Genomic DNA, 15,873 nt, shown 5'->3' with positions numbered 1-15,873 from the left:
GCAAAGACTTGCCACAGACAAAGACTTCCTTTAATCAAAAGACAAAAATCCCTGTCAGAGTCTTCAGCCATGGTTCTCTGTAACAGTTTTTATCTTGACAGGTTTATAAGTCAGCAACTGGATATGGTTTTTATGAAATATATCATTCATTTCTTCTCTATATTTGGTATTCCAATCTGTTCTTCCGTCGGCCCTTCCATAAACAAACTTGTCATTGAAGGGTTGGAGTCCAAACATGAGGGTTTGGAGTCGTTTGCTCCGTGGTCTTTTATTGTGAGGAAGTGACAACGTCCTTTTTCCTTTTCTCTCCACAGGAGGATTGAGCAGCGCTGAAGTTGTGCATCCTGACTGGTCTCTGTCAACACACATGTCCACAATGACACAAGAAAGGCCTGACCGGTGGACTCCCTGCTGACACACGGAAGCTTCAGATATCCGCCGCGATTGAACACTTTCCTCGAGGCTTCCCTCGTTCCGTGGAGCTTTCAACCCCGTTTGGCTGTCGCCATGGCTAGTCTGGCAATTAACGAGACTGGAATGGAGGATTGCGGGATTGACGACTCCTTTAAGTACAACTTGTACTCCGTAGTCTACAGTGTGGTCTTTGTCCTTGGGCTGATCACCAACTGTGCGGCACTCTTTGTATTCTGTTTTCGCATGAAGATGCGCAACGAGACCACCATGTTCATGACTAACTTAGCCTTATCCGACCTGGTCTTTGTTTTCACGCTGCCGTTCAAGGTCTTCTACAATGTTAACCGCCACTGGCCGTTTGGAGACGGACTATGTAAAGTATCAGGGACAGCCTTCATCACCAACATCTACGGCAGCATGCTCTTCCTAACGTGCATCAGCGTGGACCGTTTTTTAGCTATCGTGTACCCCTTTCGCTCACGCTCCATACGCACTCGTAGGAATGCTGCGCTGGTGTGTGCTGCCGTTTGGCTGACCATTGTAGGAGGAGGAATATCAGTGACTTTCTTTTCCACCATCAACAGCACAAACACAGCAACCACTTGTTTCGAGGGCTTCTCCAAAAGTACCTGGAGGAACTACCTCTCCAAAATAACCATTTTTATCGAGGTGAGTGAACACCAGTACATTCAAACTACATCATGAGAGTACTGTTTTCTCACCCTTTATATGATATTGTTTCTTTTTTTAGATCGTGGGCTTCCTGCTGCCACTGCTAGCCAACTTGGTGTGTTCCTCACTTGTTCTGAGGACACTGCGCCGCCCTGCAACGGTCGGTCACGGCTGCAACAGCAAGAGACGCGTGTTGCGAATGATTCTTGTCCATCTGGCCATTTTCATCATCTGCTTTGTTCCCTATAACTCCATCCTCTTCCTATACGCCCTGGTGCGGACGCAGGCCTTGGCTAACTGCGCTATAGAACGCTTTGCCCGAACTCTTTATCCGATCACGCTGTGCTTGGCCAGCCTCAACTGCTGCCTGGACCCTGTGGTCTACTACTTCACCTCAGAGAGCTTTCAGAAAAGCTTGACCATGGGAGGAAAAGGCTCCCGACCTGAGAGCATTCCTCGTAGTGACACTGAGATTCAGGACCCAGCAAACACACTTCCCAAAGACACACACACTGAAGTCAGCAATGGGAAAGACACAAATATATCAGAGAGTAAGTTCTGACTTGTGGGTTTGAAACACTTGAGCCTTAAGTTGGAGAAAAAAAAAAACAATCAGCTGTGTGGTCTCGAACTGACAAACACATAGCTTTGCAGATTAGTAAAGTCCTGGTGTAATTCCTCAGCTATGGCCTGGGCTTTACTGATTAATCCACCACTGCAACACAAACTTTTTTTTTCTTTTTTTTTAAACGAAAGAACACTACAGGGACCAGAGACCCAGCTGGATCGGGACTATTCTGACCGTCTGTGCACCGTGATGCCTCTAAAGACACTCTCGACACATCGTCAACTGAGCTCAACCGCACAAACACTCACAAACGCACCGGAGAGTGTAGATAAGAAGGAGATTCCTGTTGAAATATGTTGTTAATATACTTTTGTAACGCACTGGGTTTTATTGTTCTAAAGCTCCAGCTTCCACGGTGCACTGTATCATTGTAGACATTAATGTTTTGACATTCTTTAGTGTGGTGAGAACCATTGTTATTATTACACAGTGCACTGACCTGCTTGAAGTTGAATGTGTCTGGTGTTGAAGTTTGAGGCCATTAAAAGTCTGTTTGAAATGTCTGTTGTTATTTCCCCGTCGGCGTGGTGGGAGAACTGGTCTTTGTCAGCCGGAATGTGGGCCGACTTTTATGATTCAAGGACTTATTTTCATCAGGCGACCCATGTGGTCCCATGGTTGTTGGACAGGGCAGCTCTGATCTAGTCAAGGACCCCGGTCTGTGTTCTGTACAGGCCAATTGTGTATTATAGCTACAGCAATGCTGCATTGTTTGCCCGTGAATGAGGTCCCTCTGTCTTAATCTTGCCTTAGTCGGTGGAGCCGCTCAAAGTCTCCCACACAGCAACGTGCTCTCGCTCACAACAAAAGAGTTGGCAATTTCCCCAAGTCACCGCTACTCAGTGTGTGATGTACGAATGAGTAATGACTCAGCAGAACTCGGTGTTTCAGACAAACTGCATGACCAGAGGTCAGAGGTTGAAGCAGGTTTCTTATGGCAGTTTAAACCTAGAGATGGTTACTGTTAGTTTTTTACTATTTCATATTTCAATATTTTTCTGCCATATCTCAAAATACAATGTATATGTCAGTATTTTGTATTTATAAAAAAACAATGACATAAGAAAGCAAAGCCATTCATTACAAATTACCCAGGGTGATTATGATACCATCGGGACAACAATATATTGAGGTTTTTAAAAACAATTTAAGTGTGATCCTAGACTCAGACTCTGTTCCACCTGAACATCAGTTCCTAACACTGGAACAGAGGGATCTACATTTGGAATCACTGGAGAAGAAAGAAAAGAAAAAGAACATGAACCAACACCAGGAATATTTGCATTGCAGTTGGACACCGCCCGAACTGTCATTACTAAAATGAAGCCGACTTCAGCTGATGAGTTCAGAATAAAAGCCAAGGGCCGACCAACAGGATCTTAACTATTTACCCTACATCGACCGTAACAGGCAGACTATCATTGGGCAACCAACTCTGAAGCAGCCAATCAATGCACATCAATCAATGAACACACAGAGCGATGTTCAGTTCAGTATTACACAGAGTCCAAAACCCAAGCTGTGACAAGCTCCGACACGAGAGCCCTGACCTCTGAATGTGTTTAATGGCTGAAGTAATAAACCGCAGATGACTGGGTTTGATGAAAAGTACTAGAACCCAGCCGTCTCCCGTGACTTAATAAGGATCGTGCGTTAATCTGCTAAAGGTCCAGTTACTGAACACTGAAAACACAGAAAAGCTGTTTGGCTCATGTCTGTGGCGGCAACCAAACTGGCGCTGGTCCAGCTGTGGGTGGGGGCGTCGTTATGTTTCTATACGTGCAGCGAAGGCTTCTGTCTGACACATTATACATGATGTTTGCACAAGTTGTTTACATTTTCTGTCATAGAAGCATGCACAGTTGGAGAGCCAACACCTTACTTGGAAATGCTCGGGGGGCCTCCATACCTGCTGTGGTATGTGGAGAGAAGAGAGACTCCAGTCAGTGGCCACAGTCTGTCCGTCAAAAAGAATGACACCAGATGGACGGGGGTCAAGGTTAACAGTCAGGGAGATGAGTTTCTGCGGCACTTAGAAGTGGAGCAGGAAATAAGAAGAGTAGGAGGGTGGACGTGTGACAACACTTGTCACACAGGCCTCGTCTCACAGAAGAGGTTGGGTAAGAGAAGCTGTTGGAACGCCACATCTGTTACAACGGGCCGATCTTCTTTGCTGAGAGATGAAAGATCTGCAACACAATACACGCGTCCAGCTGCTGCCGACCAAACGAGATCTGGAGAACCGTGTTAACTGAGAACCATCACACCTGTCAAAGATCTCCTTTCAAAGAACAATCTGCTGCTGTGTCTACAGACTCACAGACGGGCTCCAAACTGACCTGTAGAATGGGCTTGTTCTGACCTCTAGTGGCCGTTTGGTATACATCACCAAAGGAGCCCTTTTTTTTTATAACAGTTTTAACTGAAGAACTTGGCTGATTTGTTTGAATTTTGAGTTTGAATTTGAACTGTTTTCAGACTTTGTTCAAAATGCAGGCACAAGTGGTGGGAACCCGAATCTTTATTAGTTAACAGCACAAATCAGATGTGTCATATTGGACCCAGTCCACTTTGATATGTGCTCCTTAAATGTATTCGATATGTATCAGATGTTTTGTTGGTGTCACATTTCATTAAATCAGTGAAGTGTCAAGTGTTTCTCTGCTCATGCGTGTCACTCACTTCAGGGCCTAAGACTGTTGAAGGTTTAACATTTAAACTATCATTTGAACCACAAAAAAAAACAAACTTGGTGCTTCTTTTTTTTTTTAATTCAAAAATGAAAAACATGCTCCTTATATATATATATATATATAATAGTTATATACAAATTATACAAATTATAATTTGTGTTAGCAGCAGATCTGCTGCAACATGCTGTACAATTGAACGTCAAAACCTCCATATCCATTATTTTGAGGCAAAATATGGACTAAAATAATTTCAACTTTAAATTAGTTAAGTAGTTCAACCAGCTAGCCTGCCATAACTTACAGTATGTTGACCTGCAGTGAAGTGAAACTAAACGGGGTATAGCACAGGAAGCCAACGTGTTACCCTGCAGGTGCCTGACCTCGCCTGACAATCTGCTGCATCTCATCTTATCTGGGTGTGAGATGAGACAAGCAGATGTGAAACTAGTGGGTTGAGAAAATAACCGTTGTTGTTTGTTTGTTTTTTTGTTTCTCTAAAAAAAAGCTGTTATAATAAATATAAAAAGACAATAATTATCCCATGAACTGCAATAGAGCTGCAGAATCAAAAAACAAAAATATGTTGAAAGACAACAGTTTCAAAAATAGGAAGTCAGGCATCAGGCAGGGGAAGCAGACAATAGTTTAATATGAGCCCTTTGATGAGGTCATCTGCTTCATATAAATCACCAGCCTTCTTGTTGTTTCCGTCATGTTATTTTATGTTGTGTGTGTTTTTTTCTGCAAATTGCAAAATGTTTTCCTTTTGGCGGAATTGCACGGAATTGCACGTATGTGATGTAACGAGCGGTAGAAAAACACTTATATGCATAAGGGCAGAGCTTCCTTTTCCTCTCATCGTGTTCATCAAGAAACAGAGAAAAAGAATACAGCCCCACCTCTATATCCAACCTCGCATTTAAACACTCATCACGGACTTGCCCACATGGACGTGGACGCCGCAAAATGCACCAGGAAGGCCTGCACGACGTGTTTTTGTTTTTTGTTTTTGCTTGAAGCAAAAGTGTTTGTTCAACAGCCTGCTGTTTACGGAGGAGCATGAGGCATGTGGTTGCTTATGGTCTCTGACCCGGCTGTTCTGACCCCTGACCTTCATCACTGCTTATTATAAGAGGAGAGAAAAAACACAAGGTAAATGTTTTGATTATTATTTTTTTCCAACGCAGCAAAACTGCTGTGTTTTGCAATAACGTCAGAGACATTTCACGCTGCAACCTTTTGCAGAAAGCAAAAAATATGATGTAATTTCAGCTGGTACTCATAGAGATGCAGAAGCTTCTGGAACCTTTTTTGGAGACAAAGTAACATTGCTTACAGCGTCAACTGCCACCTTTGAAGGCACTGTTGATGAATTGCCATTTTATTCTAAGAATTTCGGAGCATGTTAACTGAACCAGGCACTTCCTTAAATGTGAGAAATTAACTTTCACAACCTGCCGAAGTACAGCGTGAATTGACTCAGCAGTACACAGTCAACACGAACTTTTTAAGATGAAGTATAGTGTACGTTTAAGAAAATGCAGCAGATTCACAAATAATTGTCTGTGGGCAGGGTGTGGTGACTCAGTAATGGCCAGAGGAAGGATGATGCTCGAGTGATAAGGGGAAAAAAAAAGAAGCTGCGTCTTCTTGTTGTTTCTTCTTTGATTTGCAAAGACTTGCAACAGTTGCACATGAAATGCATCATAGCTGGTTGCATAGACAAAAACAAAATGAAATCAGGTGGAATTTTATATGTTTTATAGTATATTATTTTTCTCTATTTCTTTACATTTAGGAAACAATTTTTTTTTACAAAAGCAGCATGTATTTTTAAATCTCTTTAAATTGGATGAAATTTGTTTCCATGAACTAATAATAATAATTATTATTTTATGATAAAGGACTTTTCTTTGGACTCAAAGGTGCTTATTATTTAACATGATTGTAAGGGGCTGTAAACAAACTGACAGACTGGTGACATGTGGTTCCAGTGCCTCAGGAAAGGAATGTCTCCAAATGCATCTCAGTTGTGGGAGGGGTCTATGGTCAACTCCTCCCCATCGTGTGGCCATAATCTGACCAAATGGGAGCACCACATGGAAAAGATGTACACCTACTTCTACCTGCTGCTCTTCATCCCCGGACTGGTTCTCAACTCCACTGCCCTTTGGGTTCTCTGCAGACACATAAGGTACCGTCCACAGACATATCAAAAAAAAAAAAAAAAAAAACGTAAACAAACTAAGTGTCCAACATGACGGACCCTGTCCGTTTTCCTCCGCAGTAAGAAGACCAAGGCAGTGATCTTCATGATAAACCTGGCCTTAGCCGACCTGACCCACATTCTCTCTCTGCCGCTCAGGATCTATTATTACTTCACACACACCTGGCCGTTTGGAAAGAGTATCTGCTTGTTTTGCTTCTACCTCAAGTACCTCAATATGTACGCTGCCATAGTGTTTCTGGTAAGTAGGCAGTTAAAACAGTTAAACATTTTGTTGTTTCTTTGACGGGGATTCTAGAAAGAAAGTAGTTTTTTTGGGGGGGGGGGTTTGCGACCCATATTTCGGAATTCTAGCAGCATCTGGGCAGCAATTTTTCTCATATGGTGTCTGATAAACCCTTTTTTTTGATTGGTCAGAATTTGAAGAGGGAGAGGTTAACTCTGGTTGAAGTGAGAGGTTAAACATGCCTTCTAAGTTTTTTTTTTGTTTTTTGTTTCCACCAACCCCTTAGCAATAGAGAAGTACAAGAACAACAGCCGCCCCTCCCTACACCCACATATTGTTCTCCTCCTCCACTTCCTCCTTTATCAACTACAAAACTGCAAACTGTGCCACTTGTACCCTGTTGTACTATAAATTGACTCTGGGTTGGTTTTTTTCTGTTCATTTTCTTAATCTTTTTTTCAGGGGCTTGTTGTTCAGAAAGTGTAGTTGCTGTTTTTGTTGATGTTTCAAAAATTCATCTTGTGAGACCTGGCAACGCTGCTTTGACTGTCGGTTTGATTGATTGATTGCTGTATCTTTGATGGTGCATTTCGGCAGTTACTACTCTCAGTTACGCTGTCACTATTCTGCCTGTTCCCTGTGTTTCCAGGTGTGCATAAGCGCCCAGAGGTGCGTTTTTCTGCTCAACCCGTTCTCTGCTCGGAAGTGGAGGAGACGCTACGACCTGATGATCAGCCTGACGGTGTGGGTACTGGTCAGTCTGGCCTGCTCGCCATTCATTCTGATGCGAAGCAGTAGTGCCTCAAACGCATCACTCAACATCACTGCACAGAATATTCACAACACGTCTGTTTTCCTGGCTGATCCATCAAAACAAAGTCCCACAGGAACCACCAAACCGTATCCGCCACCTTTGGGTTCAAGCCTCATCAGACTCTCATCGATGCCCAGTCCTCAATCCACAAAGGTGGGCTGTTTTAAAGACTTGCCCATGCGGCGTCTGCCCATGTCCATGGCCGTCACCATGATGGCTCTGGCTGAGCTCTTTGGCTTTGTCATTCCCTTGGCCTGCATCACCTACAGCTCTGCCCGCATCACCTGCTCCCTCAACAAGAAGAAGACGGAGGGTGAGCAACAATCTGTGGCTCGCTGCCGACTTCAGTCGGTTACTTCGGGCTCTGATATCGATCGAGTCCAGGATAAGCAAACGAACGGCGATAAGCGGCGTGCGCTGCGGATGGTGCTGAGCTGCTGCGCTGTCTTCATGCTCTGCTTTGCCCCCTACCACATCAACTTCATGCTCTACCTGATGGTGTCACAGGACATACTGACCCACTGCACCACCCAACTGGTGGTACGCCAGTTCCACCCGCTCTCTCTCTGTCTGGCCAGCCTCAGCTGCTGCCTGAACCCGCTGCTGTATTATTTTCTAACGGCTGAATTCAGGCTACACCTTAAAAAGCGCACCTCCTCCTTCTCCTCCTCCCATCTGTATTCACCGGTTGCTTCCCCGACGCAACGTCTGCCACTTCACAGACTAATGAGTGAGGAAAGTACCTTCTCAGACAGGGAGTAGCTTCAGCTGTAGCTCGACAAAGCTAACCTGGGAACGGAGCGATGAACATGAACATCCTGACGAACAGGTTGATGAAGAATTGTCAAGCCCCCCCCCCCACGTCAAACACACCTTCAAAATTCCACCTAACCTAATGAAACTACTGTTTTTCCTACAATATAGATATTCTCGCTGAACAAAGAAAATAAAGTGAGCGTTGAATTGAAATTAATTTTCCCTGTTGCATGTATTTATTATTATATTCATAAAAAAGGTTCTTTAACTGACTTTTTTTATTATTTGTTTCACAAATTGTTGAGAAATCCCAAATAAATGACATAAATGTGGTTTAGGTCAGAACGGACTAAATAATAAAAACTAGCACACAACTAGCATTCTAGGCAATTTTGAAGGCATTTTACTGGTAATTACTTAGCATTAAGATCAGGTATAAAAGGAGCATCTCTGAAGGGATCGCTTCTTTTTCTGAATTACAGATCCTAATTTTAGGTCTATTTCGTGAAACTGTATCAACTTTTCTGAAAGCTACATTGTATTTATCACAGCTATACATAAATGCACAAAATAGAGACTCCGTGCGGTTTTGTCTTGTGGTAAAGTTTGTACAATGTGTCTCGCATCTACAGGACAGGTCCGGGGGGAGGGGGGGGTGACTTTATGCCACTGTGTTTCTTTTGCATTGCAAAGTGAGACAGTTGGCAGCAGTTGCACAGCTCCAAAAAAAAACAACCCAGTAACTGCCACCCTTTGAGGTCACCTTTAAGACTGAAACCAAGCCTTCACACGCCCACCTTTTCAGGCATCCGCTGTGAAGCAATGCAGGGTTGCAGGGGATAAGGGGCTTGGTATTTGATATGCCTAATAGAACATGCCCTTTGTGTCGTTCTCTACAATGTTTATTAATCAGTGTATTTTTATTATTCAAATTATTATTTGTAAAACAAACAAAAAAAAAAAAACGAGAAGTCCAGCAAAGAGGCGTCATTTAGAGGAATACACAGAGGCACTGCAGTACATGTGGTCAGGAGGGGAGGTACGGGAGGCAAGGAGCATGATAGCAGAAGTTACGGTGTCAAACCTTCTTGTAAACCCCTCCCCTACAGTACGAGCAGGAAGTGTGCTGAAACCCCCCCACTGCCGCACAGGAACGTAGAGTAGAGCGCCGACCAGCTCACAAAAGAAGAGAACAAATGAAAACAGGAAATCACAGTATTTTAGTTGAAGACTAAAGACACTGTGAGAGAGGACAAGTGTTCACGAGACACTAGAAAGACAAAAAGAGATAGAGAGAGAGACAGAGAGAGAACATGGACAGCGTTGGGGGAAGAAGGGTGAGAAGATGTGATGTGTGCCGGCTGATGCTCCAATATTCACCTCTCTAATGTGACGGGGGTTTGAAGTCTTGAACTCTTGAGGTAAGATCCCAGACCTATCTGTGTTTTAAAGAAAGTAACACTGAGTTTGAGCTTTTGTGTGAGAGGCTGCATGCTTTCACAGTTGAGTCATCTCTCAGAGGGGTGCGGGGGGGGACCTCATGTGTTTCTCCATCGTGTGGAATGTCTGTAATGTTGAGTGTCTGTGTGTCTGTTTATCACAGTGCCATGTGTACGTATATCTACTACTTGAACTCGGTGTCACCTCATGGTTCCGAGTGTGGGGTTCATCACCCTTAAAAGGTGATTAGGGTGCCCACCGGTAACATCTACGTGGGCCAGATGTGTGTGGAAGTGGAAACACTGTGAAACATGAGCGGCCCACAGAGAAGGAGCGATGATTCACAGATCATAAAAAAAAAAAATGTCTTTCCACTGCCATGAGCTGAGAACATTTACTGAAGAACCTGTGATCACAGAACATAAAACTAACACTTTTTTTTAAATCTAACTACAAACATCTTGTAAATGAATATCTACTTTAAGATATAAATATTGTCAGTGTAACATCAATGATCAATACCCACATTTGTAGCTGTTGACGAAAGAGAGTGGGTGTCTAATACAGAGATGAAAAGAAAAAAAAAAGATTGTGACAAAAGAAGAAAATACACATTTAGGTTAGAGGTGTGGGGGAAATCCACTGGGAGAGAAAGAGAGAGGAAGCCACAGTTTCACGGTACAATTTTTTAGCTGATCTTCCTCCAAACCTGAAGAACCAACTATATTTACTGAGTTTCATTTCCTGTGCCATGTAGTACCAGGGATCCAGGATCTAAGACTGAACCTGGTCGTCACATCTGTCAAACTCCAGGCAGAGCTGATTTAGCTTTGACACCAATTTCTCAACGTATATGTCAACGAAGTTTCAATTTTACTTCATAGTTACTTGACGAAATATCAAACACAGACATACGGTACACAGAACTAAAACGATGACAAAACGCCTTGAGAATATTGACTTTATATCTGGTCAGATGAGTTCATATATTAATGTTTCGATTCGGTTCACGTTTGTGTGACTCGCGTGTGTGTCCTGTCGTTGAAAAACACTGCAGTGATGTTAACGGAAAGATGAAACCAAGGAAATTTGCATTCTACCTGACAGCATGTAGAGAACCCTCTGAACCCAGGCATTAGGGATAAAGGAGAACCTCAAGGTCATCTCTTTTATCAGAAGGTCAACACAACAGTAGTCCATAGAGAGATAATGCAGAGTTTTTACACCAGATGTCATTCAATACTCAAACCAACCTGGGTTTGAGCACTACATTAGTGGGTTATAGTCGTATCACTGCCTCAATCAGGCTTTTCAGATGATGAGACTAAAATTAAACATATGAGGTTATGAACTCAGCCTGGGAGAGTTCGTTCTCATCATCATCAACAACAAGACGGCCCCATCACAGAGGACAATGAACGCAAGCACGGGGCAAAGTTGGAACTCAAGTGGCTGCAGCTGGCAAGTGTCCGTTCCAATATATTTGTCACAATCTGCTAAGTGAAATATCCTCGGATGGCCTGAAGAGATCAACCTTGCACCGAACTCACTGGTCTGTTTAACCAGAGGAAATTTAATTTTGGTCCAGTAATTTGTACCTAAACTTTAGATAAAATTTGCGAAATAATCACATTATATATATATATATATATATATTTGTATGTATATCTAGTAATTCAACCTCCCATCACACTGCAGAAAGAAACCCCCAGTTTGTGTTTGTGGAGGCTCAACCTCAGGTCAGCGACACGACTGAAGTTTAGAAAGAATTAAAAGTTGAAAATTTTAGAAAGAAATATTAATGTTCCCATCATTTGTATTAGTCAAAGATAAAAAAAGAAGATGAGAAACACTGACCTCTACCGGCTATTATTGGACTTTCTGTTCCGGTAATATGGAGAAATTATCATATTAGGGGAAAAAATAGTTTATCTAAATGAATCACAATTACTCTATTACTATAAACATAAAACTACAAAACACAACACGAATATAAAACAGAAATAAGAAAAAACCCAGAATTTTAGATATCAAAATACAGTAAAATTCAAAGTACACTTTTTAAAACATATAAAGCAGTAAATGCAGCACATACAAAAACACTCCAAACAACAAATCAAATGTTCTCCGGCATTAAATTGTTAAATTAAAGGAGTCATGAATACGTTCAAAAGTACTGTTTACTCCAGACAAATACTATATAAAGTACATTTTACAGTTTCTACTCACCGCTCCGTGAATACAGTTCCATCACAGGTCCGTCCACCACTGATGCTGATAGCAGCGTAGGCTAAAGAGCTCCGTTGTTGTTGATTCCTCCAGTTAAGTGTCGCTGATAGCAGCGTAGGCTAAAGTTGTTGTTGATTCCTCCAGTTAAGTGTGACCGTGGGAAAATGTAAACAACCGCGTCCGCACATTTTGAAAAAAAAAAGAAAAAAGAAATTTGTTTGTTTTCTCCATTTCGCCATTTAACCATTTAACCACTTAACGTCTAATTAAGCTGTGCGCCAAAAGGTTTGTTTTGAGTCTGTCTTCCGGAATACAGTCTGCACATGCGCACTAAGGTGGATCATTCCATTGATAAGGACGATAGGTGAGGCCGCCGAAACCACCTGGGGAGGGGCGGCGCGAAAATGACGTTTTAGAAAGTATATCGCAACCTGATATAGTACTCTCGAAGAACTTTTATAAACCGAAATATGTGTTTTGTAAATTAACTATGGAGGTTACTTTTAAAATTAGTAAACAATTCCCCGAAGAAATAGGTAAAAAAACATCCTACGCTGTAGCGTCACTGGTCTGATTAGGAAAAATCAGCCAATCAGGATGCTCAATGTTTCTACGTAGTGCACACACATAATCGCAGATATGCGATATACACAGTAGTACACCCAAATACGTGGTAGTACTGCTGTCGTACTATGATACCATGCGCACTCTCTCTGCCTTCAAATGTAGCCACTAGTTTGCTGTACGAGATCATTAGGTGTGTCGTGGAACACGATCCAATTTCACGTAATTGGGCTGAAATCTATTATTTATTTATTTGTTGCATATAATTTTTCTTTGCTCGACAAAGCATGAAAGGCAGAACAATTAAATACTCTTCTGCTAGGTGGCAGCAGATGGCCTATGAAAAACAAAAAGAAGAAGAAGCTAATCAGAGCTGTTGAAAAAGATCTTTGTGAGTGTCTTTCTTCAATTCCTGACAGTATATCAGCGTTATAAGTGTGAGTCCTACAGCGTGATAAACTATGAAAACTACTGTGGTAGTTTATGCAACTACAGTATGTAGAAGACACTCACAGCTCATACTGTACCACAGGCAGTAATGTATGTAGTTCGAGGGAGTGCCACCCAAACCTACACAAATTTAGGGCTAATTTACTGTGCATTTGCATGCTGAGTTGTTCCAAGCCCGGTTTGTGGTAGTTTCCACCTGTGTATGACTTAGTTACAGTTGCTCATGTGTGGGTTTGCACGTCTTCTGTAGCGAGTCAGTCCGCTGGATGCGACGTGAACACTGTCATGCGTGTGGGTTTGCAAATGTGTGTGAGCTTTTGACACTTACTGTTCTGTAACATTCAGTTTCCTCTTCGTGTTTCAGTGGTCGACAATATGCTAAGCAGGCGGTGTTTTTGTCATTCGTCTCACTTTGTTCTGCAGCAGGAACCTGTCAGACACGACGAGTTAACTCTCTCTGGGATGCTGCGAAGGAGGAGGAGGAGGGAGGCTCACAGCATGAAGTCCACCTGGTAAAAACAGCATGGCTGTTCAAGCAAAACTACCGCCAGACAAGCAACGATCCCGATTCTAACTTCCTGTTGTCTCTGAAGCAGCCTGTCTGTCTAAGATGAGCGTTGACAACCAAAGCTGTGAAAACAGTGGCGACCTGAAGACCTACCAACATCATGTGTACGCAGTATGGTACAGCTTGATCCTAGCACCGGGCCTTCTGGGTAATGTGTTGGCACTGTGGGTGTTCAGGGTCTACATCAAAGAAACCAAGAAGGCTGTCGTGTTCATGATGAACCTGGCTGTGGCTGACCTGCTGCAGGTAAGGTTTCCTTCCATTTTTTATGCAGAAAAAAATGTGCATTTTGGAAAATATACATTGTTTTTGCTTTTTTTCCAACATAAAATCCAAAATATACCTGAGAGCTATATGTATCCAGAAGGTCACAGGTTCAAATCCACCAGTCCACCTCAGCAATTCACACGATTCTACCTATTACAATACCTTTTTAAGTATCGGTGTACCACTAGAGGGAGCCCAGGTATCATTAGTTGTAATCATACCATAGTTTAAGAACTCCTCACCTGAACCAATCACAGCACAGACCCCCTGGTAAGTGGGTCTATACTGTACCTGCAGAAAAAGAAAAAAAAAACCGTGGAAAAAGAAAACCCTTTTCTGACATTGACCTTTGACCTCCTCAGGTTCTCTCTCTGCCTTTGAGGATATACTACTACCTGAACAACACCTGGCCTTTCGGACATTTCCTCTGCATGGTCTGCTTCTATATCAAATATGTCAACATGTACGCCTCCATCTACTTCCTGGTGTGCATCAGCGTGCGTCGCTGTGAGCTCATCATGCGACCACTCAGGTACAACTCACCCAGGAAAAAGGGAGACCTGTTGATCTGTGCCGTGGGCTGGCTCTTTGTCTGTCTGGCCTGTCTGCCCATACCCCTGCTCCGGATCCCCATCTCCGACTCTGACAAAGACCCGGTGTGTTTTGCTGAGCTGCCCATGAGGCAGGTCAGTTCTTCAGAAGCCTGGGCTCTGCTGATCATAGCTGAGCTGACGGGTTTCATCATCCCTCTGATCCTGGTGCTGGCCTGTGCCTGTCTAACTGCTGGCAGTCTGAAAACCCTGACAGAGGGAGCGGTCCATGACCACGGGGAGAAGCGGAAGGCGTTGAGGATGGTGCTGAGCTGCGCCGCCGTGTTTTTGCTCTGCTTCGTTCCGTACCACGTCACCTTCCCCCTGGACTTCATGGTCAAAGCCAACACGGTGAAAAGCTGCTCCTTCAGGGGTCTGATCCTGCGGACTCACCCCGTCACTCTCTGTCTGGCCAGTTTGAACTGCACCCTGGACCCGCTCATGTATTACTTCACAACCAAGGAGTTCTGGAGACGACTGAGCCATCATGACGTGACAGAGGTCGGCGCAGGCGGACACAGGCGCAGGTCCTGCATCACTGGGGGAGACGCTGCTGCACATGAATAGACTATATCTACATTAAAGGACCCAGTGGTTCCTAAAGAGGGGGGCAGGTCCCAAAGGAGGCACAAAGCTATTTTAAGGGGTGGGGGGGGCGTAGAAGGCAAATGAAATTCAAATTTCAAAATGTTCTTTTTTTGTCCCACACTGTGAAAGCTGCGGTGATTTTTAATTTAATGTTGTTTACAAAAGCAGACACTGCAAAAATAATGAGAACCACGAGGTTCATGTTAGGTTAAACATCTAAACTCCAAGTTTAAACATTCTTTGCATTCCTTAGGAAATGTTTAAAGTTTTAAATGATGGGGCAAAACATATTTTTTTGTATTTTCAGCATTTTTTTAAATTGTAATTTAATGATTATCAATAAAGACTTGTGTCTGTTCTCTCCACGTGACTTATGTGAACACTCTTAGTTTCGTTATGGAAAGAATAGAAAACCCACCAGGACCAGGGTGAAACAGTCACAACAATATCGCTTGACAACAATCGATAATCATCTGCAGTCATTGACACGATCTACTAGTCATCCGTTGAAACTCGAGATAAAAAGCCAACATATTTCGTAAACACACTTCCTGAATGATAGTCATTCTGAGAACATTTAGAACTGAAACTGTGAAATACGACTTTATTTGTCAGGAAGCCATTTATTCAAACTCACAATATTTTTAAAGACATGGAAATGAATCTAACACAGTAATGTCGACACAAGATAAAGTGACTTTTTTTTTTAAACACACAGTACTAAAAACTAGGTGTTTTTTTTTTTTT

General features: G+C 42.8%; 3 protein-coding genes and 1 long non-coding RNA gene across 10 annotated transcripts in view; 3 read left to right on the top strand and 1 right to left on the bottom strand.

The window, feature by feature from the left end:
* lpar4 (lysophosphatidic acid receptor 4) overlaps window positions 1–2,213 on the top strand; it is a 5,608-nt gene extending 3,395 nt beyond the window's left edge. The window contains exons 2-3 of the mRNA XM_008327537.3: window positions 315–1,083; window positions 1,166–2,213. Coding sequence (XP_008325759.1) covers window positions 508–1,083; window positions 1,166–1,648 — 1,059 coding nt within the window. The 5' untranslated portion in view covers window positions 315–507 and the 3' untranslated portion in view covers window positions 1,649–2,213. The remainder of the gene's footprint in view (window positions 1–314; window positions 1,084–1,165) is intronic.
* Window positions 1–12,200, bottom strand: part of LOC112488232 (uncharacterized) — a 26,171-nt gene extending 13,971 nt beyond the window's left edge. The window contains exon 1 of the long non-coding RNA XR_003052079.1: window positions 12,100–12,200. This is a non-coding gene — a long non-coding RNA (uncharacterized LOC112488232). The remainder of the gene's footprint in view (window positions 1–12,099) is intronic.
* p2ry10 (P2Y receptor family member 10) lies at window positions 5,141–8,808 on the top strand. 2 transcript variants are annotated; one of them, XM_025063388.1, is made up of 4 exons: window positions 5,141–5,559; window positions 6,402–6,601; window positions 6,773–6,875; window positions 7,510–8,808. In XM_025063388.1, exons 2-4 carry the CDS (start codon window positions 6,417–6,419, stop codon window positions 8,434–8,436), a joined length of 1,215 nt encoding a protein of 404 aa, XP_024919156.1. In that variant the 5' UTR covers window positions 5,141–5,559; window positions 6,402–6,416; the 3' UTR covers window positions 8,437–8,808. The 2 variants fall into 2 exon arrangements, with proteins under 2 accessions (XP_024919156.1, XP_008325760.1); XM_008327538.3 differs by having other exon boundaries at window positions 5,170–5,559; window positions 6,695–6,875; window positions 7,510–8,647.
* On the top strand, window positions 9,541–15,873 carry gpr174 (G protein-coupled receptor 174). 6 transcript variants are annotated; one of them, XM_025063399.1, is made up of 4 exons: window positions 9,541–9,851; window positions 13,540–13,625; window positions 13,710–13,927; window positions 14,311–15,873. In XM_025063399.1, the coding sequence occupies exons 3-4, from the start codon at window positions 13,724–13,726 to the stop codon at window positions 15,103–15,105; spliced, it is 999 nt and encodes a 332-aa protein (XP_024919167.1). In that variant the 5' UTR covers window positions 9,541–9,851; window positions 13,540–13,625; window positions 13,710–13,723; the 3' UTR covers window positions 15,106–15,873. The 6 variants fall into 6 exon arrangements, with proteins under 6 accessions (XP_024919167.1, XP_016894871.1, XP_024919165.1 ...); XM_017039382.2 differs by having other exon boundaries at window positions 13,537–13,625; XM_025063398.1 differs by having other exon boundaries at window positions 9,543–9,851; window positions 13,707–13,927.

This window comes from Cynoglossus semilaevis, chromosome 15, assembly GCF_000523025.1.
Source record: "Cynoglossus semilaevis isolate Cse_v1.0 chromosome 15, Cse_v1.0, whole genome shotgun sequence".
Taxonomy (NCBI): domain Eukaryota; kingdom Metazoa; phylum Chordata; class Actinopteri; order Pleuronectiformes; family Cynoglossidae; genus Cynoglossus; species Cynoglossus semilaevis.
The sequence above is the reverse complement of the archived record's forward strand: the minus strand, read 5'-3'. Positions and strand labels throughout refer to the sequence as shown.

Excerpts from the sequence above, each read along its gene's own strand:
- gpr174 (XM_025063400.1), top strand. The coding sequence starts at position 11,285 with ATGAACGCAAGCACGGGGCAAAGTTGGAACTCAAGTGGCTGCAGCTGG. Across the intron at positions 11,338-13,755 it reads AGTGGCTGCAGCTGGCAAGT|TGGCGACCTGAAGACCTACC; the intron begins GTCCGTTCCAAT and ends CTGTGAAAACAG. Across the intron at positions 13,928-14,310 it reads CTGTGGCTGACCTGCTGCAG|GTTCTCTCTCTGCCTTTGAG; the intron begins GTAAGGTTTCCT and ends TGACCTCCTCAG.
- p2ry10 (XM_008327538.3), top strand. The coding sequence starts at position 6,417 with ATGTCTCCAAATGCATCTCAGTTGTGGGAGGGGTCTATGGTCAACTCC. Across the intron at positions 6,602-6,694 it reads GTTCTCTGCAGACACATAAG|TAAGAAGACCAAGGCAGTGA; the intron begins GTACCGTCCACA and ends TTTCCTCCGCAG. Across the intron at positions 6,876-7,509 it reads ACGCTGCCATAGTGTTTCTG|GTGTGCATAAGCGCCCAGAG; the intron begins GTAAGTAGGCAG and ends CTGTGTTTCCAG.